Source organism: Gekko japonicus, unplaced genomic scaffold, assembly GCF_001447785.1.
Source record: "Gekko japonicus isolate JY-2015 unplaced genomic scaffold, Gekko_japonicus_V1.1 scaffold3496, whole genome shotgun sequence".
Taxonomy (NCBI): Eukaryota; Metazoa; Chordata; class Lepidosauria; order Squamata; family Gekkonidae; genus Gekko; species Gekko japonicus.
Window position 1 is genome coordinate 100,925 of NW_015163715.1, and position 26,162 is coordinate 127,086.

General features: G+C 44.9%; 2 protein-coding genes across 2 annotated transcripts in view; one reads left to right on the plus strand and one right to left on the minus strand.

Moving 5' to 3' along the window:
* SNX5 (sorting nexin 5) overlaps nucleotides 1-16,493 on the minus strand; it is a 28,943-nt gene extending 12,450 nt beyond the window's left edge. Inside the window, exons 1-5 of the mRNA XM_015407851.1 lie at nucleotides 16,428-16,493; nucleotides 8,027-8,131; nucleotides 6,580-6,690; nucleotides 5,689-5,810; nucleotides 4,290-4,413 (exon numbers count right to left, since the gene is read on the minus strand). Of these exons, the coding sequence (XP_015263337.1) occupies nucleotides 4,290-4,413; nucleotides 5,689-5,810; nucleotides 6,580-6,690; nucleotides 8,027-8,131; nucleotides 16,428-16,475 (510 nt within the window). The 5' untranslated portion in view covers nucleotides 16,476-16,493. The remainder of the gene's footprint in view (nucleotides 1-4,289; nucleotides 4,414-5,688; nucleotides 5,811-6,579; nucleotides 6,691-8,026; nucleotides 8,132-16,427) is intronic.
* Nucleotides 16,494-17,271: 778 nt separating this feature from the next.
* The window catches only part of MGME1 (mitochondrial genome maintenance exonuclease 1), a 14,074-nt gene continuing 5,183 nt past the window's right edge, over nucleotides 17,272-26,162 (plus strand). Inside the window, exons 1-4 of the mRNA XM_015407853.1 lie at nucleotides 17,272-17,319; nucleotides 18,426-19,027; nucleotides 21,893-22,115; nucleotides 24,271-24,403. Coding sequence (XP_015263339.1) covers nucleotides 18,505-19,027; nucleotides 21,893-22,115; nucleotides 24,271-24,403 — 879 coding nt within the window. The 5' untranslated portion in view covers nucleotides 17,272-17,319; nucleotides 18,426-18,504. The remainder of the gene's footprint in view (nucleotides 17,320-18,425; nucleotides 19,028-21,892; nucleotides 22,116-24,270; nucleotides 24,404-26,162) is intronic.

Consider the following 26,162-nt stretch of genomic DNA (forward strand, 5'->3'; position numbering starts at 1 on the left):
TTACAGTCTTATGACAATCTGGTTTCTTCTCCCATAGGAACCTGCCTGCCAGTTGAGCTCATTTTCATGGTGTGTATGTGTGAGATAAGAATCTTGGACAATGGATGCTGTAACGCCTCATCTGGGGAGCTGACTTCCCACCCTGTGACTTTGCCTCAGGGCCTCTTCCCTGCACAGCTGTTTTGGGCACTGTGAGGAGAGGAACACTGCCTAGAGAGGCCCGCCAGCTGTGCTTCTGTTACTGTCACTTCTGCCCAGCTCTGAAAGACACTTCTAACTGCCACAGGGAAGATCTACCCTCAAAACATCCCATATTAAAGCAACTCTCTCTTTCTGACACTATCAAGTTACCTACGAGGAATAAGGCTACAAAGAAAGGAGCATAGGTTCTGGCAAAATAAAGGAAAGTTAATAAGATTTTTAAAAAAGAATCTGATTGTTGTTACGTCGCTCGCTTAACAAAGTAGTCGGAGAGTGATTCAGCAAAGGTTCAACTTTATTCAACAACTCGAACACAACTCCAACACGGATCAACATCTGATAGCCAGAACAGCTTTTGCATTAAAGCTGTTCCCTTTTTAAACTCTCCCGGCTAATGTAGCCACGCCTACTATACAATTATCAACCAATAAGGTTGTATACATAAGGACCAATTACGGATGTTCCCGCTCAGGGAGCGTGCTGACCAGTGATTGGTTGGTTCTTCCTGGGATAGCAATATGATTGCTATTGAATACATTACAATTGTTAAAAGCGTTCAAACAAACTTAGGCAAAGTCAGTTATGTAATTCACATATCGTTATGCATTGAATGGCAGCTATTGAATACATTACAATTGTTAAAAGCGTTCAAACAAACTTAGGCAACAAGAGATGAAATGCTATGACTACTGGGCAGATTTATGACTACTGGGCAAATCTAGTAAGTCTCCAAGTCTGGGTAGCAAACACTGGAGGGTTCTCCAGGAACTTAGATGTGAAACTGCTGATCTAATAAGTAGTATATGCTATTAAACCCTTTTGTTTATAAGGAAGGAACACAGTTGTAACACTAATTAAAATGCACTGTGATGGGAAGCTATCATTCCTTTGCAATGTATGATTATATATTTAATGTGAAAAAAAAATACATTTGTTAACACATAAGGGAGCTGTAGGATACTTCCCCAGAACCCTGTGTTGTGCAGCTTAGGAACTAGTGCAGTGCACGGTGGTGGTGGTGGTGGGGGAGAATAACTGCCTCGTTTGGCGACAACACTCCTTGCACAGGCCCTGGTTCACCAGAGTCCAAGCCCACTGCGCTTCAAGTGCCAGACAAACATAGTTCGGTGCCGTTTGGGTTTCCTTAAGCCTCGCCATCTCAGCTGATTATGCTGGCTCTCCTCTACATGATTTCACTCAGAAGCACAACAAACTGCAGTGTTATTTCTGCTTCCCTCGATTTTTGAGATGGAACATGATGGGGTTCTTCGAGTCGGAACAATTCAACTGTTAGCTGAATAACGTAGGCCTTAATTCTGGTTTTTGTTTTGTGTTTGTAAGCTATGTTGAAAGCATCATGCTGGGACGGCATGCTAGATAACAAATACTTTCTTCACATATTTATTTATTTATTGTTTTCAATTTCAATTATTTTCGCCTTGCCGGCAAACTTGTCATGCTATTCTGGCTACAGGCAGACCTTTGCCACCATGCTAGAATGTGACGGCAGGATCCAGCAACCTGCCTGACAGCAGGAACTCTTTAAAATATTAAGAAGTGCTTCAGCATGAAGACTGGCAAGCCATTGTGAACGTTAGCTTGCTTCCCTGTTCCTTGAGTGGTACTCTCCGCGCTCACGTATGGGTTTGGCACCTGAGAAGATGCAACCTTGGAAAGCTCTAGCAAGAAACTGGTGCTCACAATCCTCTACTTCAAGCACGAGTTCTGTCCCTCTAAGCATGCCTTCAGGGGAACGGAGGGAAGAGGAGCTTCCCACTCAGTTTCTTTTGACCCCTACAGACAGCAAGAGAAGCCAGCAGCAGGGAAGGAGGTTATGTGGCTGTGCAGATAAGCAGTCGCAGAGGGTTTTAGCACCATCCAGGCCACACTGAGCCATATGCAGCAGATTCTGATCCTGGTAGCAGAGGGTGAAGGAATTACAGCTGTCCATCCTGGAGTTAAAAGTCAAAGCTATCTTGGCGATGTGCCATGACAGTTATTTTCTTCTGCTTTGTATTTACTCAAATGGTAAATTTCTGTGGAGAAGCCTGTGAAATGCTGGAGAATTTTTCCGCTGAAAAACGTTGCCTTTTTACACAAATCTGATGAACAAAAAAAATGTCTACCTGGGGGGTCTTGATATTTATAGCTGCCAAATGTGTGTATATACTGCACACATCCATGGGTATAGGTAATACAAGTGACAACTTGTTGCAGTCTCTGCTGTGCCCTTGTCTGTCTTGTCTTATAAAAAGGTAGCATTCAGCCATTAATCCAGCTATGGCAGTTCCTTGAAATGTGCTGTGGCAACTCATGCTCTGATCACATCTAGGTTGCAGTCCTGCTGTGTGCCTTCACTGGGGTTGCCTTTCAAAACTGCACAAAACCTTCCAGCTGGTTCAAAATATGGTGGGCCAGGCAGTTGTCGAAAGCTAGATAAAGGGATCTTACTGTCCCCTGGCTTAGACAGGGATGGTAAGATCCTTTTCTTTAGCTTTCCGACAACTGCCTAAGCCTTATCATTTAAGGCTGAATGTTTTATTCTCTTTTAAGGCCCTGGCTTGTTCTTAAGGATTGACAACTCTTCTTTTTTATGATTTTATGGTGTTGCTTTTACTTCTTTGGGGGAAGAGATCTGAACACCAGTTTCTGGGCTTGAGAACTCTCCAGAGATTTGCTTCTGCTCAGGTGCAGAATCCATATATGGGCCTGCACAGAGACTGCAAACAAGACCACCCCCCTTTTCCCCCTCGGACCCTAAGCATTCAAAGAAACAAGGAAAATGAAAATAGCAGGGATGAAAAAAATGGGCTTTTTTTTGCAAAACGCTTAGAAATCACTGTCGTTCGGGATTTCAATAGCCAAAGGGGAGACGTCATGCTAAGAGAGCCCAGACTTCCATCTGTCCTCATATTTCACAGTTTTAAATCAAGGCTTTTGTCACCATGCTGAGGAGCGTTCATTGTTGAGTGGGAGCTGGAGTGACAGACTAGGATTTGGGAGAGCCTGGTCCAAACCTCCCCTCTGCTGTGGAAGCTCAGTGGATGACCTTGGGCCGGTGTGTGTGTGTCTCTCTCACACACACACATACAAACACACACACACTCACACTCTGCCCACTAACTCACGGGGCTGTTGCTGTGGGGATAAAACTGTAGGCTGCTATGGGCCCCCCACTGGGAGAAAAGCAGGGCACTGATATCTTGAAAAGCAAAAAAGTACAAGGAACTCTTAAGCAGAGACTAAAATGAAGTTGTTAAAGGGGGCCACACAAATTGGCCTGATTCACTCCATCACAAATCCAGGTTCTTAATGAAGAATCCAAAACCCTCCTTGTGGTGGCCGCAGCTGACTGAGCTTCCTCAATGTCAGCGAGCTGCCAATGTGTTCTGTATGTCTTTCCCTCCCCCCCCTCCTATGCAGGTTATGGCCAGATCCTCATGAGCATGTCTGTATGTCTTATGAAGCGCTCATTTCTATGTCTCATGCATTCCTTTCGATATATGCTAGTGTTGCTTTGTGCTATCGTAATCAGCAAGGTCACAGGTGGGGAAAGTCGGCTTCGCTTAGTCTATAATGAACTAGAGTGTGAGAAGAGTCTAATTGTTTATCTTTTAGGAGACGTTTGTTCTCAAGCTTTGGGCGCGAGTTTGACAGCCCAACCGCGTGAGCGGGAACCAAGCCTATTGGTTATTGCTATTTTGAAATTGCTTTATTATTCTGTGCCCGACCATTCTGGTTATTCCAAACAGTGAGCTTGTTCCAGTTTCTTCATAGCTTCAATAAATATTACTTTGCTACAAATGTGTATTTGATTGACAGCTGTGGATTCGGACACTCAAAAGCTTACTGCAGGCCCACACAACTTGTAACTCACAAAGCCAGATGCGACCCAAACATGTATTCTGACCTCCCAGGGGCTAGGCAGCTCCTCGGTTTTTGCACTTTGACGGAGGCGACAGAAAGCGGGGGCTGAAAAAACTTTAGGTGGGGTCATCATGTCTAGTGGGGTTTAATGAACAATGAGTTGATCAAGTTTGGTTTACTGGAATCTTTTCTGCTCCTGACAACCAAAAAGACTGACTTACATCATGGTCGTACTCGAGGAAGACATGGAAGTTGTGATCTTGCCGGAGAACAGGGTGGGAAGAAATTCGCTGAAGGAAGACTTCATGTGATGATACTGTTTTCTTGAAGACTGCAAGGTATTCACTAGAAGGGGGGGAAAGCTGAGGTAAATTCAGTGCATTCCACATTGTGTACACCTCAGTTGGTAAGCCATCACTTAAGTATCAAAGCGTTCCCCAATCCACTAGTATAAGCACTGCTAGGCATCCACTTGCCAAATAGCTGGTGTTGCTAATAAAACAGCATCCATTATACAAGACAGAAAAGGTCGGATTTGGTACTTTCCCTCCAAAAAACCAGTGATGAGCACCTGAGCCAATAGTGCCAACCGTTTAACTGTGACTATGGTTCCCCAATTCAGTAGGAACAACATGTATAGATGTGAAGGTCTGAATGGTTTTTGAAGGCAGTCCATAAAATCAGAGAAGGATACAAAAGCAGTGATTAAAAAAGGAGGAAAGGAACTCGTGGAAACTGCATACATTGTGTGTATCCATGTATATTGTAAGTATATGGGTAGTATGAAAAACTTCATAAATCTTAATAACCATATTACTCAAGAACTTTACTACATGCAGTTCCAACTGGATAGCTTATGCTATCAAATGCCCTTATGCTATTATATGTTGGGAAAACACAGGAGTCTAAACACATGCACTGATAAGCACAAAAGCAGTACTCATCTCAAATGGCAAATGGGTACCCCACTAGCTAAACCTTTTTTCAGAGCACAATTAACGTCCCTCAGACTTCCAAGTTTGGGCCAGCCAAAGATCAGACTGCACAACCATTAATCGCTACTGAGAAACGAGGCTGAATGGATTATGAGATTAGATTAGAGCAACAGTGGAGGAAGACCCTAGATGAATCTGACAAGGCATGGGGTAGAGCTCATTTTAAAGCAGACAGGAAGGGCAAGGGTTGTGGTTCCATGGCAGTGATGGCTGCAAAAAACAACAACGATATTTCTCTGCCAGCACTGCATCAGATATTAGTCCTGCAGCATTCTTCTGGGTGGTCAAGGGCCTGTTGGGTTCTAGCTGACAGGAGGAGCTGGACTACTTTACAGCCCTTTGCAATCCTTTTGCTAAGCACTTTGCAGATAAAATCTCTCATCTGTTCTGACTTGGACTCTGCATTAGTGGTGAGAAGAACTGGTTGTGCACGTGGAGGTTATGCTGCAAGGATATATAGCACGGGAAACTGTTGATATTACTTATGATAGCACAGGGAAACTGCCATACAAGAGTAAAGTTACGAGCATCTTAACTCTTCTCTTTAATGTAATAGTTGTTCATCCTAGGAGCAGACCTACACAGCAAGATGTTTGCACAGAGATAACCAAAAAGTCACACTTACGCTTCCAGTTCTTGCTTCATTTTGGCAAATTCCTCCTTCGTCATAGACAGCTCTCCTTCCCCAAGTTTATGCATCTTCTCTCGAGGGCCATCAAAGTCAGGCTTTGCAGGGGCTGGGGGTATCTTAGGATGAAGAGATTTGTTACTGACTAGAACCTTATCCAGAAAGACAGGCCTCTGTAGTGGTCTCTATAGGAACTTCAAATCTGTTAACTCAGGCAGAGTACAGAAGAGCGGGTATGACTTCCCAGCATATGGCTAATAGTAAGCCTCCTGTGTGCATGAGATGTTGGGCCCCAGCATACTCGCCTTCACTATGTTTAGGGGATTTAACCAAGGACTGCGAAGTACCGGTAATATCTTGGTACTCTTAATTTCCGTACTATTTTATCTTACTAATATTTTACCGTAAGTATATAGAGATGCATCTGTGTCAGTTGTTGCTATTAATATACAGTGGCATATCCCATATACTCTCATTCCACGTTGCTGGAGCCAAGCCTGACATCAAGAGACAATAAATAGCCCCCTTCATTTCTCAGGATTCTAAAGTCCCCAGTACTCTGTAAAGGAGTAAACCTGCTGATCTAAGACAGGCTCAAAATTATACATATATTTTGACAAGTTAGCCACCAGTGTGTTCTACTCGTACATAAAAACCTTTAACATAAAAAGCTACAGACGAACAATTCAGAGTTCTGGCAAAGTAAGGTTTCCGCTTGTCTTACAGTTTTATCCTGCCTTTCTTGCCAGCAGCTTAGCGTGCTACACTTGCTTTTCCCTTTCTCCATTTAATCCTCACGACAACCCTGTAAGGTAGGCTACGCTGAAAGGGACTAACCCATACACACAAGAGACTGGCCCAAGGTCACCCAGCAGCAGTGATACTTACAATAAATCCTGCATACTCTTCTGTTTCAATAAGTATGTCATGTAACCACTCAAAATCTTCATGTAGTCTTGTAACAGAGAATTCTGTGCCCTGAAAACCTGGTAATGTAGTCTGAAACAGAGATAGGTAGGTTACTCTGATAAACAAGGATTTGGCAAAATCCAGAGTACAAGCACACAGAGTAAAATTAAAGAACGTTTACAGCACCAAAATATTAAAGAGTCTACAAATGCCCAAATCTACACACTGTGCATCTCAAACAGAAGGTTTAAAAGGGGGGGAAGAGAGAAAAAGGAGAGGTCATGAGGAAAGCAAAGAAAGAGAGAGAGAGAGAGAGAGAGATGACTTATCATTCCCTGTGGAGGAATGTCATTTGGACCAGTTTATGAGCTTGCAGCCTTCCTATAATCTGAGTGGACCCAAAGGTTAAGAGTTCCAAAAAGTGTTGCTGGCAAGGATGCCAAGTGGAATCCAGGGAGCAATTCAGCCACTACATGTAAGGGACGTCCAGAAAGCACAGCAGGGAAAGCAAGCAAGTTTAGACCCTTTGTGACCTGGAGCTACACACGAGCAGTTCTTGTTACAGCAGGCAGGGAACACCAGAGACAAAAGCTTGGATTTCATTAGGCTGGAGGAAGGGGAAGAAGTCAGAAGCAAGCTTAGAGGGAAGGAAGAGGAAAGGCTTGAGTGAAAATTAAGGATAGTGCCATTTGTTTGCTTGTTTACTTAAGTTTGTCCCACCCTACCCTGCACGCGGGCTCAGGGCAGCTTACAAAAGTCAGTAAAACAATAATTCATCATTAATCAATAAATTATAATTCATAAAATCAGCAATTGCAGTTAAAATTCCTGATGGCAGCTTAGTAAATTCAAATTACAGTTATTTACCCTACATCACTTGGCTTATCTGTTTAAACCTCTGACCCCTCTCATTCATTACGTGTGACCTAAGTGTTGTATTAATTCTGTAACAGTAAATTAAGTGTTGTATTAATTTTGTTGGTATTCCTTAGTTGCCCCAGAAAAACAGTTTTCTGGTCAAAGGGCAGAATATATATATAAATGAATGAAAAAGGCAGACTCTTCTATTTCAGTTTATTTTTGGCTGGTTAACTGCATTGCCTTTCAGTTGGTTTTTATGTAACTGTTTTCCAGTTTTATAAATTCTTAAATATGAATATTACAACTTTGCAACTGCTGTTAAGTTAACTTGAGGACCTATCAAGTAGAGACTGCGGGATATAAATCTTTAATCATTAAAGGAAAATGGTCTGGCTAGCAATTTCCTACAAATCAAGTATCTCGGCCATACACAATATAAACCAATGCAGAACTACTCCAGTCTAAACCCACTGATTTCTGTGAGCTTAGACTGGAGTAACTCTGTATAAAATTGCACTGCAAAGATGGTACCGTTCTAGCACAATGCCCCCCCCCACAGTCTTACCTTTGTATGAACTGTGAACTTCACTTTGTCTTTTTCACTGAGAGCATCAGGAATGTCAATTTGAAGCGAAGGATCAATATTAAGGTCCACAGAGACAGACCTCACCTAAAACAGAAGATGAAGAAGTTTAACTTTGAAACCAGCCAGTGTTGTAACTCAATGGGTAAGGAGGCAGTATATGCCCCGCCACAACAGCTCCTTAAGGTATGTTTATTTACTTGATCTGCAGTCCGCCTCATGAAGACTCCATGCCATTATAGAAAACAGAAAATGGAGTAAAACCTTTATGCAGTACCTTTAAAAAAGCAATGTAATAACTGGATTACAAAATCAGAACACATGCGCATTTAACCACTACACCAAACTGGCTCTCTACCATTTAGGGCAAAGAATGACAAATAACCTAGTGGACTTCTTCCAGTCCTGATTGTCATAGCACAATACTATCTTCAATTTATACCCACTAAATTTGGTGTAGTGGTTAAGTGTGCGGACTCTAATCTGGGAGAACTGGGTTTGATTCCCCACTCCTCCACTTGCACCTGGCTGGATGACCTTGGGCAAGCCGTAGTTCTGATAACAGCTGTCCTTGAAAAAGAGCAGTTTCTGTCAAGAGCTCTCTCAGCCCCACCTGCCTCAAAGGGTGTCTGTTGTGGGGAGGGAAAGGAGTTTGTAAGCCGCTCTGAGACTCCTTTGGGTAGTGAAGCGCGAGGTATAAATCCAATCTCCTCCTCCTCTCCTAAATATGGACAGGCGCATTTGTCCATTTGTACCAACAGAACTTGAAGATATGCCAGCAATGGAGATCTATGCCAGCGTTGCGCCACAGAAGCACTGGCCTAAGAAGTATAAAAATACTCCACCAATGCAATGATCAAAATACAAGGCAATGGGGATGTGGTGCAGGGAGAGAAGCAGGATTCAGTCAAATCCTATGCACATTCACAGAGCAGCCCTGCCCTCAGTAAAAGCATACTGTCAGAAAGGACCCCATCTGTTAAAACTTGCCCATTAAAATCAGCAGAAAATCCAAGAGAGATTAGGACTCTTACTGTCTGACGTATCACCAGCAGTATATCCAGAGCAAAGGGGCTGTGGCTCAGTGGAAGAGCATCTCCTTGGCATGCAGAGGGTCCCAGGTTCAATCCCTGGCATTGCCACTTAAAAGGACCAAGGAGGTGATGTGAAAGACCTCTGCATAAGACCCTGGAGAGCAGCTGCCAGTCTGAGTAGACAATACTGACTCTGATGGACCAAGAGTCTGATTCAGTATAAGGCAGTTTCATGAGTTCATACTTTCAAAACACCCTCGTACAGCCCAGCAAGGGAGGAGGAACCATACTGCAGCATATGCTTATGCAAGAGAATTGTTCTATAGTATTAGATCCTGAAATACTACTCAGTAATCCCCTGCAACTTCCTACAAGGCAGGAGTTTGCAACCTTTAACAGTTAAAGAACCAAACGACCTCACAAATCAAAGCAAGAGATCAGAGCAACAAATAGGCCTCACCAGCGAGAAACACAGTATGTTAAATCTGCCTGCAGTCAATCTTCACCCATACACTTTCATCAGTTGCAACATTATGGGAAGATTTCCATGACAGACTGAACGAACATCAAACATTAAACTTTTAAATTTCTGTGCACAACTCACAAGTGATGGATTGTGCTAGTTCACATTCTTCGGCTGCCAATCACAAAGTGTACAGAAACCAAGTGCAGTACATGCACACACGAGCTAGGCCTTTCTGCCCGAGGAAGCTATTTTTATGCCTTTGGCAATAGTAATTAAGTGGTGACAATACCACACCCAACTAAAGGCCTCACAACAAGCTTCAAATAAGTGATGCAATCTCTTTCCAGGGCTATCCTCCTATAACACAGAATTTTGAGTCTGAATCATTATCCATTCACACACTTGAGACACTGCAGTAGGAGAAGAGCCAAGAAGGGCTAGGAGCTTGTCAGGATCAGCCGGGCTCCCCTCAGGTGCACGAAGAGGCTGATGGTCTTTGCTGGTGGTTCACTATCAAGTTAAGAGGTTCTCAAACCACTGCAAAGGAGGATCTTGTCAGATGAGATTAGAACTGCACATCAACGAGCAGAAGCTGGAACTTGATTAGGCATGCTACATCCCAAAGCACAACCATGCAAAAAGTACCATGCAGTTTTGGAAAAAGAAGCCCTTTTTGACATATACACTGTCCATGTTTAACCAAAAACCTCACAAATAATGGAAAGAATAGGTATTTTCAATTCACTAATGTTTTACATGACCGCAGTGCATTTACTTAAGGCAATTCATCGCCTACAGAGTATTTAGTGACATCTAAAGTGTAATGTATTGAAAGTATTACATGAATCGTCTAATTCACTTCCCATGTTAAGCTTCAAGCCAGCCAAGGTTCCATCTGCACTAGCACCCTATTGGCCGCTTCCGAACAGCGACCAATCATAGCGAAACAAATTCCCAAAGCGGGAAGATCTTTCATTGGTCTTTATCCGGACAATCGTATTGGTTGTTAAATGTAAATAGGCATGGCTATGTTAGCCCGGGAATGTTTAAAAGGAGCATAGCTCCCAATGTTAATCCGTTCTGGTTATGAATGCGTTTAAGTGCTTGTTCGTTACTTCAATAAAGCTGAATCACTTTGCTGAAATCACTCTCCGGATCTTTGTTAGCTGCGATCTAACATAAAGTAAGCTCTCTCTATGGGTCTGTGGCATCTACCACCTCTAGCAATGCAGAATGAATTCCAACAATCGACTTGCCACTCTTCTCAAACATGCTAAAACATATCACTTGCACTTTGTTAACTTCGTCCCTACTAAACATTCAAATCTGAACTCGGGAGACCCCGTCACCCACCCTGGCTGAGTTTCAGAAGTTACACCCTAGCACAATATATTCCACATCAGCACGAATCACTACATTCATTGGCTACTCAATTGTTAACACAACCTACACTGTCGGAGAATACTGCTGTCAAAACAATATATTGCAGAGTCTGTGAAAAAGGGCTACTAGACAAAGAATCTGTTTCCTCTTAGATAGCATTCTGCTCCACTAACAGATAAAAATCCTGCAGGAAATTAAGAATTCAGTATGGGGAGCTGTCTCACATGTTAACTGCTTGCATAAGAAACACATTATCTATTGTTTTTGAACACGAGACTCATTTTAACAAGATTTTCCGTTGGTGCCATATCTGCACAGTTTGTGGGAAGCCCTCCTACTCCTGCTGTTCAATGAACAACTCATAATCTTATTTTGCCGAGACATTAGATGTTAGGAGGTAGCTACAGAGAACTGCTTCATGTGCAGTGCCATCTTATCAGCCAGTTCAGTAGCTACATGTCTATGGACAGTCTCGTACTGTAGCACCTGGCGACAAGGCAAGGAGAGCTATCACTGCCTATAACACCACTGGGTTAGCACATTGCATGGTCAGATTATTCTCCATATTCAGATTATTCTACCAGTCAGATTATTCTACCACCGCCACCAATGAGGTGGACAACATCGGGGTTAAGGATGGCCCAGGAAGATCTGCCACAATTTCTGCGTGGCCACTGGATTTACCTGGTTGAGCTATAGGATAACATCACCCTGGAGAACCATCCGGAGACCATCTTGTTAAATTGAGTATAATTTTTATTAATTGTCATTAATGTTTTATTGCTTTTATCTGTTTTGTATGGGTTTTCCCCTTGTGGGCCACCCTGGACCCGCTCTGCGGGGAGGGCGGGGTATAAATCTTAATAAATAAAATAAATAAATAATATGGGTGCAGTCGGCCTGCAGCAAAGCCTTAGGTCCTTAAATCGATCAACAAGGCCCAAGCTATTTTTTCTCTGGCTGACCATTTACTCTAAGTTTCGCCTTCTGTGATAAAGGTGTCATTATTTAAAAGATTACAGTTTGTAACTCCCCTGAAAGACATTTTTCTAGCTTTCCTTGAGGCAAGCCTCCCTAGGAGATAATAGCTGGGTTGGAAGCCTACTGAAAATACTTGTATTGCAGGAGTGTGAGCCCGCATCAAGTGCAGCTGCTGGGTAAAAGACACAAGTCCTAACTTAACCCTTTCAGCAGGAACCAGGCAGAGCAACTATTGCTCAGAAGCAAGAGGAGGCTTTTTCTCTCCCCCCACCACTGGCCAGATGGGTCTAGGAGGCTGTGAGTAACTTTTTTTTTTTTTTAAGGGAGCATGATGTAAATCACTTCCCATAGGAAGCCGCAGGACCTTGACCCAATCCCAGACAATCTGAACAATTATCAGCCAGTAGCTAACAGCCCTTTCTTAGGTTAGCCATGAGAGCGTGTGCTAGCTATACAACTCCATACAGCCTCTGAAGAGACATTACCTAGACTGATTTCATTACAAACTGAAGGTTGGTTTGGGTTCCAAATGATTACCATGACTGATAATATCTAATGAGAGAAGGGGGAAGGCATTGTTGATCCAACTGGATTTCTCATTGACAATGGTACTGAACTTCTAAAAAGGCTATATTGCCCCAGATCCCCAGGGTATCCACACTGGTAATTTCACTCTTGCTCGGCCAGTCATTTCCAAAAGCTGGTGCAGAGCAGCTGGCTGCTCAACTCCATCACGGCGGCTCTGCACCAGCTTCTGGAAATAACCAGGGCAAGGAGCATTTAAGAAATTCTCAGTATCAGTTACAGCTTTTGAAATTTGATGGAGTATACATCATGCACACAAACACTTATGCCCAGAATTAAACTTTGTTGGTTTTAAAGGTGCCACTGGACTCAAACTTTGTCCTATTGCTTCAGACCAACATGGCTACCCTCCTGAATCTAGCTTTTGAAATTGTGTTCGTACACTGAATTTAGTCTCAGCATGATTTAGAAGCAATAAAACTGCATGTTTTCAGCAAGACTTCTGAATCACACTATAAGCATCACCACTTTTATACAGTCTATATTCTAATTCAGCAGCATTTAGCTAGCTAAATATATGATCTCAGCAGTTTTCCAATAGTTCCTAAGAAGTTTTTGCAATTATTTAGCTCACTCATACTCTGAAAGATCACGACAGTTTATTCCTCTTTTTCTAGTCATCACCATCACTTTTCCTTCCTGTGCTTGTTTCCTGTTCTTCCTTCTGCCAATAAGGAAGTGAAGATATTTTCACTATTGTCTTTAGTTAATTGTTTTAGCTACTCTTCTGTAAGATGCATCTGCAGAGGAGCCTTAGAGATCCAACTGCTGGCAGACCCATAAAGGCTTCTTCATGCTACTTTTCTGTAAGATGCATCTGCAGAGGAGCCTTAGAGATCCAACTGCTGGCAGACCAATAAAAGCTTCTTCATGCAGATGCGAAGAACCCCACTGATGAGAGCCTTAGTCTCTATACTGGAATGTTAACTAGCTTCTGAACAGTAGACAGACTGAAGACCTTGCTTAGAAGACAAAAATTACTGAATAACAGCCTATTAAGTTTTGCAGAACTTTGGAGCTGTATCAGGATTCTTGCAGAGAAACCAGCGATTATTCAAGAGGCCTTTTCTGTGCAGGTAATAGTGTTGCACTGTACAAAACGGTTCACAAACTTATTTGGATAAATGATTAGGGACTGCGGACTATAGAGTTACTCATGGCTTACTGTAAGTAGGATAATCTTTTGCCATTTTTGTATCTTTTAATGTGTCACAGTAATACTTATGCTATGCTTCAGTTCTTTCTGGTGGTTCCGGACTTCTAAAACCCTGATGCACTTTTTATTGAAAAGACTGGCCCTGTTTTGCCTTCTTTAGCAAAAGCAAGCTGAACCTCTCTCCAGTGGGTCACAAGGCCAGGAAGAACAAGCTGAGCTGAGAGAGGAACTGCCATGTTTCCTCCACCTCCTCTTCTCCTTCATCCACATGGGAAGTCTCTAATCAAGCAAGCCCAGGTTCTGAGAACAAGCATGTGAGGAAATCAGCAAGACAGACTGCACACATCAGGTCCTGCACAATTGCTGGCAAGGGCTCAGCAAAACTGCACTCTGCTTCGCTGACTCCTGGCTAATATGGTACAGGAGGCAAGAAGGTACAGGAGGCAAGAAGGAAAACAGCCTATGCCCATCACCCCTCACTCAGCCCCAGCCTCTCACAGGACTGGCATGGGAAGAGATAGATATGGAAGAACTTTATCTGCTACTCTGACCTCTCGGTAGGAGGGGTGACAAGAAAAATCCAGTGGAACAGTCAAGACAGTGAGGCCCCTCAACACTTCCTTCTCTCCAGGACAGGCCTTCATGAGTAAACAGATTAAATTTCCTGCCTTGCCTTCCCTCAGAGTGACAATGCACTTTGCCCCTTGGTCCTTCACCTCTCCAGTAGAGGCCTGCTTCTTCAACCAAGACAGTGGGAGCCATGTCACACATATACAAAATGCAGATTATATTTACATATTTATAAACTGGCTGCAGCTTTTCTTGAGTGGGTGCAACTGGCTGCAGCTCTTCTTGGGTGTATGGCAGATTAGGCTTTGCCTCTACAGAACAGCCACAAAACACAGCCTGTTAATATAATTAAATGTTACAAGTGAAAAGTAAAACCTTAACTCATTCAGTGTTAACTGAAAATCACGTGGTAACTACTGGGGAGGGGAAAGTAGTGTGGAACTACTTGATAAGTGAGTCTCAAAAGACAGACTACATTAAAATACAGGTCCCGCTTCAAGATGTTTGAAAGCCACACTGACAAGCTATACTTGCGTTAAACAAATCCAGGAGGCACACCCAGTCCAAGTAACACACTAAAGACCAAAGTGATAAATTAGGAGCATTTGAAGACTGAAATAAATGCTCCAATCATTTAAAGAAGGGGATGAGAGCAGGTCTTTCCCACTTAAGCCTTCAACCCTACCCAAGAGCCAGGACTAGTACCAGACACCAGGTATTTTTTTTAATCTTCAGCTTATGGCCATCCTCCACAACCTTCACTAGGAAGAGTTCCTTCTCAAACCTTAATTGCTGTTTTTTAAACCAACTTCTGCTATCTCAAATGATTTCTGCTTTATGTAATAATTTTTAAAATGGATACTATTATACAACACAGAACTACTAGCAAACTTTCTGCAAGTGAGCTTGGCATAATATAACGATGATTTTGAACATTACTAAGGTATTACTAAGCAGTTCTGCAGTCTCCACAAAACAGCTCGCAATTCAGCAAAGTCTTCTTCTCGAGGTTAATGCAAAGTCAGTCGAAGAAGTCCCACTTGATTCTGAAAACAGCAACAACCTAATAAATAACAGTATACAGTAGAGGGAAATTTGAGCCCCAAAAAGCTGGAAAATAGACTTTGCCTTTACAGAAGGGTGACAAAACACAGCTTGTTACTTAATATATAAATAAACGTTACATGTGAAAAATAAAATCTTAACTCGGTGTTAACTGAGAATCACAGAGATACTACTGGGGACAGGAAAGTAGTGCAGAATTACTTGATAAGCACATCCCAAAAGATAAGAATACCTTAAAAATAGGTCCCACATCTAGATGTTTGAAAGCCACATCGATAAGCTATACTCACATTAAATAAAACTAGGAGCATTACCCAGTCCAGCAGCTCTAGAGAACTAAGTGATAAAATCAGGAGCTTCTGAGAACTGAAATAAACACCCTAATCATTAAAAAAGAGAGAGAGAGAGATGACAGCAAACCAGGCTCACTCCCTACAGAACATTCCCACTCAAGCTTTCAACTATACCCAAGAGCCGGGACTGGCACCAATACACCAGACATTTTTATAGTTTCAATTTATGGCTATTCTTCAGGAAGAATTGCCTTCTCATCACTTGACTGTTGTTTTTTAAATCAACTTCTGTTATCCCAAATGGCTTCTGCTCTGTGTGATACATTTAAAAATTAAAACCAACGGATGCTATTTTATAACACAGCACAAATCGGCAACTTCGTGCAACAAGTGATCTCTTGACATACTATAAGCCCGAATTTTGAGCGCCCCAGTTTCAGTGGCAACAAGGCACTGGTCAGCAATTCTGTTCTACCCGGCAAGGCGGGGTATAAACTGGAAGCAAATAAATAAATAAAAGTAAACAGAACGGCTGGTGGCCATTCAGCAAAGTCTTCCCCTTCTTGGGGACGGGGCGAAGCCAGCCCAAGAAGCCCCGCCTGAGCCTGAAAACAGGAACAGCCTAATAATAAATAACAGTACACGGCGAAGGGGAACTCCAGTCCCCCAAAGCTGCAAAATAGACGCTGTTTTTTTTAAGGCGCCAAACTGGACGCGAGTTTTTCCCCGTTCTTAAGTGACACGACTCGGCTGACACGTCCCCCACCGGGAGCAAACCCGGGTTTGCACCCCTGCGTAACGTGTGAATGCGCCTGGAAAGGACTGCGAGCAAGACAGACCTGCTTCTTACCTTACTCTCTGCCGTCACCGCCTCCTCCGCTCCGGCGGAAAGAGACATGTCGGCTGGTTGGTTGGTCGGTCGGCGAGCCACCCGCCACTGCCGGTTCTCCTCACAGCGTAACCGCCCAGCCCCGACTCCCTCGCGCCCGGCTCCCCAAATCACGACGGACGCCCCTGAGGCTCCTCCCACCCCCTCTTTTGCCCCGCCCACTCCCGCCGGACGCCGAGGGCCATAGAGAAAGGCTTTCGGATGCCTAGAAGGGCGCCTAACGAGCACCTCCTCTCTGGTTTCCGCTTTGCCCCTCCCCGTCCCCGCGTGACTGGAGAAGCGGAGCGCTGACAGAACGTCTCAGCTCTTTTGGCGCGAAACCAGGGGGGGAAAGGCAACCTTTGCGAGGGCCTTTTATTAGGACCCAGCTGAGGGACAGAAAACACTGGAAGCGGAATTCGCGCTTAACAGAATGCTACATCGGGCGGGTGTGTGTGTGCATTTAAACGAAAATAGGAAGACAGGTGGGGAGCAGGTTTTCCGAGCCTTGGTGCCCCGACTCAGTTTGCAAGCAAGGTGGCGTTTTCCCTCACAGGCGGGAAGCGCTTGGGGTCGGAGAGGCCATCTTTGTTTGGGGCAAGAGGGAGAAGTCGCGTGTCTGGGGCGAAGCGGCGGTCTCTCAAGGCACTGCCCTGAGTCAAGATGGCGAGGGAAGACGGATGCCCTGAGCCGACGCCAGTGTCACGTGGCATGAATGAACCAATGGGAAGCTCCTGTGGGCGGGGCTGCTGTGACAGGTCGGCGGCGCCTGCAGAAGTTTCAGGGAAGCCCCTTTTCGAGTCGGCGTGAAGAAAAGGTCGCCTGAGCATCCCGGGGCGGTGAGTCGGCACCGAGTCCCTCCTTTCCATTCCTGGTCAGTGTGCGGAAGATCCGTCATGCGGCTGTGATCCTAGAGTAGACGCGCTTAACGAGAAATGGGGCTCTGTCTGGGGATGAAGGCAGTCTTCCGGGGAACATGGTTGCCAATCTCCAGGCGGTGGCTGGAGGAGATTTCCTGGGATCAGATCACCTGGAGGAAATGGCCACTTTGGGAGGCAGACTCTATGGTATTGTGCCCCGTCAAGGGCCCTCCCCTCCCCAAACCTTGCCTTTTTCAGGTTCCACCCCCAAAACCTCTATGTATTTCCCAACCTGGAGCTGGCAACCCTGTCTGAGGAAGGACCTTACCAGATAAACCTGTCAAGGTGCCCCCCCCTTATGTAATTTTTATTAAGAAACAGTAGGTACAATTAACATTAAAGTGAACAACAAGCATAACACAACACAAACAACAAATTGTTGCTAAAATGGCATGTGACAGGGTCGTGATCGGAATAATATTTTTGACCAATTTGAGCTGAGTGGGCTTTGTTCACTATTGAGGATGTGATGAAAATATAGCCTATCCTCGTGTGGACCTGAAAACGAGGAGAGAAGTCTGTATAGTCACGTTCTCTGGCATGTAAAAATCTCCACACATCCACTAGGCCCAAGTTTTTCATTATAGTTTGTAGGCCAGCAGGGAGAGTTTTATTATTATTTGTATTTTCCCCTCAAGAAGTAAAATATGAAAACTGTGAATGCAGTCCTCATTGGAACGGGCCTGTAGCCAGGATTTTTAAATTCGGGGGGCCTTTGAATGTTGGGCACCCCACACAGACACCACCCCCACGCCCCCCAAGTAAAATAAAAAATTGGAATGGGGGACCTGGGCTGGATGGGAAGTTGGGAAGGTTGGCAGTAAGTCGGGGAGGCTGGGCCCTGAGATGCCCCACTGTAGCTACAGGCCTGCATTGGAACCAGCCCATCCAAATTACAGTTCCTCTAATAGTACCTCAAAAGCTGCCAGTGCAGGTGGGGCTGCCTTTCTCTGTCTACATATCTGTGATCACAGCGTGCCAAGGATAACCAGATTTTGCTTCAGACCAACACCTGAATCCACCTGAACAGATCTTTTTTGTTTGTTTGTTTGTCTTTTAGAATAACAGGCTGTAGAGGTGTTTCTCAAATCAAAAAGGAAGCCCCAGGACTCGGCCATCTGTAACTACTGCCTGGCAATATGGGACCAGCTCTTCTTTTATACAAAAAATATTGCCGGCTCAGCCTGTTTTCGGCAGGACTGGTCAACAAAGAGCAACTCCTACGCAGATTCCTTACCGCCTCTTCTGGTCTTTATATGAAGAAGAAAACCAGTGAGTATGAATGCGTTGACCAAGAAAAGTATGGAGATTTGGTCCGCTGTGTCACATCCTTCAAAGATAGTTCTCAAACACCTGAGTCATTATTCGAAGAAGACAATAGGCTCTATGGACCAGTGAGTAAACGTAAGCACCTAGCTAAGGAGGCTGACCCACGCATTCCTGGAAACTGGGTTCCGCTCATGAATCCTGCAAAGAACTCTCTGCTCCAGGAAGCCTCCCTAAGACCACCTCTACGGATCGGTTTGGAAAGGCACAAGATGGCCAGCGTGACAACCGTTCTGCAGCAGACCGTGCCCCTGGAGCAGGCCTTTTTTCTGGAGAGATGGAAACGGAAGATGATTCTGGAACTTGGACAAGAGGGCTTTGCAGAATACACTAAAGGTAAGCCATTAAACGCACTGACTGTATTAAAACGTGGCCTGAATCTTCAGGCATTGTAAGTCAGCATTGCCGTCTATACTAAAGAGAAAGACTTTGTACTAATAGCAGGTTGTTTAGAAGTAAATGGCTTTACGAAGGATGACACCTTTTCAGTGGCTCTGATTTTATGCCTTTAATCTGCAATCTGACATGCAGAAATCAAGAAGATGGAATTTTACCTGCCCTGTGTGACTGAACCAGGGAAATTATCATCTGTTTAACTTCTCTGTAAAAAGCTGCAGTTGAAGGTATCAAAGTAGCACCAGTTAAAAAGAAAAACACGATACTTCATAAGCACTTAACGAAATCCTCGTTGATTATCAATGCATCAAGAGGGAAGTGTTTGGGCTTCTTCTTAACCTGTAGCTATTGTCTTATCACCGAGCAAAACTTTATACTGTGGTGGTGGTCACTAGTCTAGGGGTCTCCAAACTTTTTGAGCCTGTGGGTCCCTTTGGAATTGTGACACAGGGCAGTAGGCAGAATCACAAAATGGCTGCCACTGGAGGTGGAATCAGTCGCAATTGCAGGAAGTGGAGCTAACGGCATGGTTATATACAGCTGTAATAGTACCTCATGTTTAAAATTCTTCGTAGGGAACTTACACCACTTCCAGATCCTAAAGGTTAATTCAGAGCATAGTATATCACTTGTTAACCCTTTTGGTTTGGGTGGGAGAGATCTAATCATCTGCTTGAAATTACAAGGGTTTAGAATCAGAGTTGGAAGGGACCTTCTGGGTCATCTAGTAGGATGATTGAGGGTGTTTTGGAGAAAATCTGGTGGGTTTTTTGGCTACTGGTAGGCAGAGACACTTTGAGCTTGCTTGCACACTATCCAGGTAAAGATCCATGTTTGGCTCACCCTAATTGAGAAGTGTGTCAGTTTTCCAAGCAAGCGCCAAAAAAGAAGGGAAGAGGTCCTAAAAAAGGAACCACTGGGTTAAGACCTCCACTAAATATTTTTTTCTGATTCAAATTGAAATAAATGTTTAAATATTAAAATAATGTTAGCAAAAGAAAGCAAATATACCACGTGTAAGCCTGGACCATAGGAAAGTCCTGGGGTTTGTCCATGTATCATATCCACAGTTAGCCCTTCTAATTTTACAGCACAGCAGCCCTGGGAATTATAGATGAACAGACTGTGTTTACATATGTGGAATGAAAAAAATTTCACCCCACATTTCTGGGTACTGCACCAATCTTTGGCATTCCTGCCCTGTGTATTGTTTGGCTCCCCCCCCCCCTGTGTCTTCTGATGAGCTGTTAAAACATTTTTATTTGTTTTTTGGTCTTTTTTTGCATTTTCAGTGGGTAGGTGTGTGTGTATGTGTGGAAGTCCTGGTGACCTCCAAAGCGCTGGGGGTGCCGTGGGGGCCAAAGAGCCCCGCCGCTGTGTCGAAGAACTGGGCCGGGGGCAGGCCCGGAGAACCCCACAGCTGGGTCCCCCGTGCCTGCACAGGAGCGCTGGGACCTTCTTTTCCTTCCTTCCTTCCTTCCCTCCTTTCCTTCTTTTCCTCTCTCCCTCCTTCTTCCCTTATCTCTTTCTTTCCTGCCTTCTTCTCTTTTCTTTTTTTCTCCTTTCCCTCCTTCTTCCCTTCTCTCTCTTTCTTTCCCTCCTTCTTCCCTTCGCTTTCTTTCCCTCTTTCCTTCCTTCTTTCCTTCTCTCTACTATCTCTTTCCTTCCCTCTTTCCTCCTTCTGTGGCCCAACTCTAGTGAGAAGGGGTTTAAACTTTAAACCCCTTCTCTCTTCGTCCCCCCCACCCCCCGTCAGGCCAGCTGGGGAAGGGAAGGGGAGCCTTTTGAAGATGCCTCCCCCCCTTTTGTCAGGGGGCATGGCATATGCTAATAGCCTAGTAGCTTATTAGCATACCATATGCTAATGAGCTCCTGCAGCTCTTTTTCTATGAAAAGACCCCTGGTGACATTCAGAGAAGTGGCTTGATAGCCTGCCTCTGCCTCCCAGCCCTGGTATTCTCTGGAGGTCTCCCATCGAAATATTTGCCAGGGTTGGCCCTGCTTAGCTTCCGAGGTCTGATGAGATCGGGTTTGCCTGAGCAATTCAGGTCAGTGTCAGGTGCAACAGCAAGTAAATCTCCACACGCATTTCCAGGGAAGTGTTATGCTTTATTAGGTTACAAGTCTGTTACCATGTCCACAAGATTATTGTTAGGAATGACCATGGGGTGGAAACATCCCTACATATAGCAGGATGAGGCAAATGGCTAAGCAAATGAAATTTGAGCATGCGCGGGGGAATTCTCCCGGCGGGAGGTTACATAATAAGCGGGAGAGTCTCAGTGCCCCATGAGAGCCGAAAAATTTACACCTGCGGTAGAACGCAAGCCCTCCCCCGTCACAAGGTCAGACAGATAACTCAGTCTGGCAGCACTGGTTCTCACGGTCTCCCTATCGCTGTTTACGGCAAGCAGCAGAGCAGCGAGCAAGCTATGAGGCATGCGCCGTAGCGCCAGGATCAGAGAAGGGAACAAGGAAAACATGGCAGCTAGCTGACATCCAGGGGCAAACATCTCTGTTTCTGAAGGCATTTTAAATTTTAAAGTATCCTGATTTTAAACTGTGGTTTTATGGTAATACGTTTGGTTTTTCAAGCATTGTTTTTAAGGTGGGTTATGTTAAAATTATTGTTGTCAACACCGAGCACTTTGAACAATTACAAAATGTTCCAAATAAATATAAAACCAGAATTTCTGCGTGAACAGCAAATCTTGAAGACACTGGGGTGTGAACTGGCCCCTATCTGTGTCTTGTCCCTGAATTGGAACCCCTGCTGTTGGTCGTGACATTTTTCTTGTTTTGCAGATATTTTCCAACAAGGTAAGCTCTTCCATGCGGCTGTGGAAGAGTTATTGTTAGCTGAAGAAAACCCTGTGCAGGATCAGGAAGAACACAGCAGCACCTCCAGCTACTTAGCCAGCATACAGCATGTGCTCCAAGATGTCTCTGGAGTGAGAGCCCTTGAAAGCGCAGTACAGCATGAGAATCTTCGGTATCAAGGCCTAGTGGACTGTGTGGCAGAGTACAGGTGAGGAGCTCATTCTGAGTAACACAATGGATGCAGTCTAGCCATAGGGTCAACATTTTAAGTCCTGCGGAGCTATGTGGTAGGATTAGCTACATACTTCATTTCCCTGTTAAAATCGTGAGACAAAGGTGTTGAACTTTGGCTGGACCAAGCCTTACATTTTTAAAGCTGCTTCTAGATTTATAGCCTGCCTTGTACTGAAAACCCAGACAGAGTGGACTTAGAAACTCAGGAAGAAGAAAAAGAAGAGATTGGATTTATACCCCGCCCTTCACCACCCAAAGGTGTCTCAGAGCGACTTACAAACTCCTTTCCCTTCCCCTCCCCACAACAGACACCCAGTGAGGTAGGCAGGGCTGAGAGAGCTCTTGACAGAAATTGCTCTTTTTCAAGAACAGCTCTTATCAGAACTACGGCTTGCCCAAGGTCATCCAGCCAGGTGCAAGTGGAGGAGTGGGGAATCAAACCCAGTTCTTCCAGATTAGAGTCGACGCACTTAACCACTACACCAAACTGGCACTACACCAAACTGGCTTATCACATCCCCCCAAAACCTTGTCCATCACGTGGTCCTCCTTGCTCTCATTCCACTGATGAGCTGAGCCTAAGAGAGGTGTCTGCCTAACGTGTTTTCTCCGCTAGGCCTCCAGGGCCAACCCAGACCTTCCCAGAGGTGCGCGAAGCCGCGCACCCCGAGAAAAATCCCCCCCCGTCTCTGCCTGGCTGAGGCTGTTCTCGGCAGCAGCTGCGACACCCGTGGGGGACGGGGCGAAATGTTCTCCTGCCTCCCTGAGCCCCGGGGTGGTGGCCTTGGACTCATAGGGGCAAATTCCACCTCTCGTGAGAGGTCATAGAAACGGCTCTTTTCCAAGAACAGCTCTTATCAGAACTACGGCTTGCCCAGGGTCATCCAGCAGGTGCAAGTGGAGGAGTGGGGAATCAAACCCGGTTCTTCCAGATTAGAGTCCACGCACTTAACCACTACACCAAACTGGCTTATCGCATCCCCCCAAACCTTGTCCATCACGTGGTCCTCCTTGCTCTCATTCCACTGATGAGTTGAGCCTAAGAGAGGTGTCTGCCTAACGTGTTTTCTCCGCTAGGCCTCCAGGGCCAACCCAGACCTTCCCAGAGGTGCGCGAAGCCGCGCACCCCGAGAAAAATCCCCCCCCGTCTCTGCCTGGCTGAGGCTGTTCTCGGCAGCAGCTGCGACACCCGTGGGGGACGGGGCGAAATGTTCTCCTGCCTCCCTGAGCCCCGGGGTGGTGGCCTTGGACTCATAGGGGCAAATTCCACCTCTCGTGAGAGGTCATTATGGCTCTCCCAGCTGTCCTTCAGGGAGAAAGGCAGCTGATCAATGTTCTGAATAAGTAAATAAAGACTGTTAACATTGACGCATAATCTCTCAGTCACATAAGAAGAAGAAGAAGAGATTGGATTTATACCCCGCCCTTCACTACCCAAAGGCGTCTCAGAGCAGCTTACAAACTCCTTTTCCTTCCCCTCCCCACAACAGACACCCTGTGAGGTAGGCGGGGCCAAGAGAGCTCTCCCGAGAACTGTCCTTGAGAGAACAGCTCTGACCAGAACTACGGCTTGCCCAAGGTCATCCAGCAGCTGCGAGTGGAGGAGGGGGGAATCAAACCCGGTCCTCTCAGATTAGAGTCTGTGCACTTAACCACTACACCAAACTGGCTGAAATAGAACTTGAAGCAGCCCTTTTTTTGGCCTCCGGACAGACTTGCTGGCACTCATAACCAAGGAGGTGGTCTAATTAAGCTTGCTAAGGTAGCATTTGCATGTTTCAAAAGTGGCTGGAGAAAAAGGGCACGCTGGCATCCCTGCAAATGGTATTAGAGCTCCCCGCAGTGATGTGGGGAATCTCGGATGGGTGGAGGCTCTACTTGAAGCTGGAACTGGCTTAGGAGCCATCTGAAAAGCTTGGAGCCATCTGCCTCGAAGGTCTCAGCAACCGTGCCAGGGGCACTTGCTTGGGGCTGGAAAGGAGAGCAGGTGCCCACTCCACAGTTGCACTGGGTGCCCAGGGAGATTTCAGGCAAGACCCTCCCTTCCCCCTGATCAGTGGCTGGCCTTCAAGATTTGGGGTCATATGGCTAGACAGAACTGAACTATGTTCTTATACTGCATTTAACAGAGGGACATTATGCGTCATTGACTGGAAGACTTCAGGGAAACCGAAGCCACTTCTTCGGAATACGTTCGACAATCCACTGCAGATTGCAGCATACGTAGGAGCCGTTAACCATGATGCTCGTTATGACTTCCAGGTCAGTAAACACGCTCTTCTTAGGGCAAAAAGTTCCATTTGAACCTGATGCTTTTCATCCCCACCCTGGAACTGAATCTCTTTTTCATCCTGTGGTATTCTGAATAAGAGTGAGGGTTAAGGGTTATCTCTCCCCATATGTCCCCATGTGTATAGAAATATTGATTTCTAAAGGTCTCATGCCTTCCCCTGGGACGTCTTTCTGATCCCATGTTTCCTGTTGAAGCCAGATGGCCTGCACATTTGGTCAGAGAGGCTCAATTGCCATGCCATAAACACACATTCTTCACACCTCTAGTGGGAAGGCCAGGCCTGATGGAGCCTGGCCCTGCCTGCATGCCCGAAGTCACAGAAGTCACAGACGTCAAGTACAAAATGAAGTAGTTGGAGTTTGGGGGTCACCTGACTGCAGAGGGTGGTCTCCAAACCTAGCCTATCCCCACCCGTTACCATGACCACCAACATCTGGACACACCCTTCCTACTCGCAGTTGGCTGAATGGCCACAGCTGATTGTGACTAGATTGGGGTTTAATTGTCTCATCCCTTGGAGGAGAGCTCTCTCTCTCTGTTCCTGCTCTTCCTGCTGCTCTGTGTTCTGTTCATCTGAGATGCTGTCCTGCCATGTGGTCTGTTGGCGAACATTAAGGGGCTGCTGTGTGAGTTGAGAACATGTTTGCAAAGATGGGTGTCTTGATCCTAAAAATCCCTTGGTGCTCCTTGGATTATTCTAATGGACCATCTTGGACTATTGATTCCTTAAGTTGGTAATTATGCATATCTCTAATGTTTAGCTTTCATCCTAAGGAATGGGTTACCTGAAGAGGTGGGGGTGGGGGATGCCACCTCTTAAGGTTTTTAGGAAGCACTGCAAGTCCATTGCGTTTCCCAGGGCTATAAAAGGGTGTAGGCTGCAGGTGCTTTTCAGGGGGAAGGAGGATATTTGGTGTTCGACTGTATTTTGCACGTTGTAAGTTTAGATTCATAAGCTGCCGTGAGCTACAGGGAAAGGTGGGGTACAAATATTGTACTTAATAATTGAATGAAGCTACTCTGTTGCATCGCAGGACTTACAAAGTTTGAGTCCAGTGGCATCTTTAAGACCAACAAAGTTTAATTCCAATCCTCAAAAATAAAAAATTTAATGAGGAGTTAAATAAGCTGACAAGAAAATTCATATGGCAAGGAAAAAAAGCCAGAATAAAAGAAAAATTCTTAAGAGAAATTAAAACGAGAGGAGGATTGAGTCTTCTGGATTGGAATTTATACTACCAAGCTGCAGCATTAGGATGGATAAAAGAGTGGGCATTATTAGAAGACAAAAGATTGTTAAAGCTATAAGGTCATGACCTACACATGGGCTGGCATGCCTATGTGGTATGACAAAGATAACATACAGAAAGGTTTTTCTAATCATATAATAAGAGGACCCCTAATGCAAATATGGAGACAGATAAAAGAAAAAAATTACGTAAAAATTCCGAAATGGATATCCCCCATCGAAGCCTTTGTAATGCCGTCGCTAATGACAGAAGAGAAAAATATAACATATAAGAATCTTTTAAATGAACAAAATGAACTTAAGTCCTGGGAACTTTTACAAGATATGCATGTGAATCTGTCAATATGGGAAAGGAACCAGTTAATCTCAAGATTCACTAGAGATAAAAAACTAGGCTTCTACGCTAGCGAAATACCACTAGAAAAAATCTGGTTACGAGAGACAGACAAACAGATAGGGAAAATATATAATTTATTACT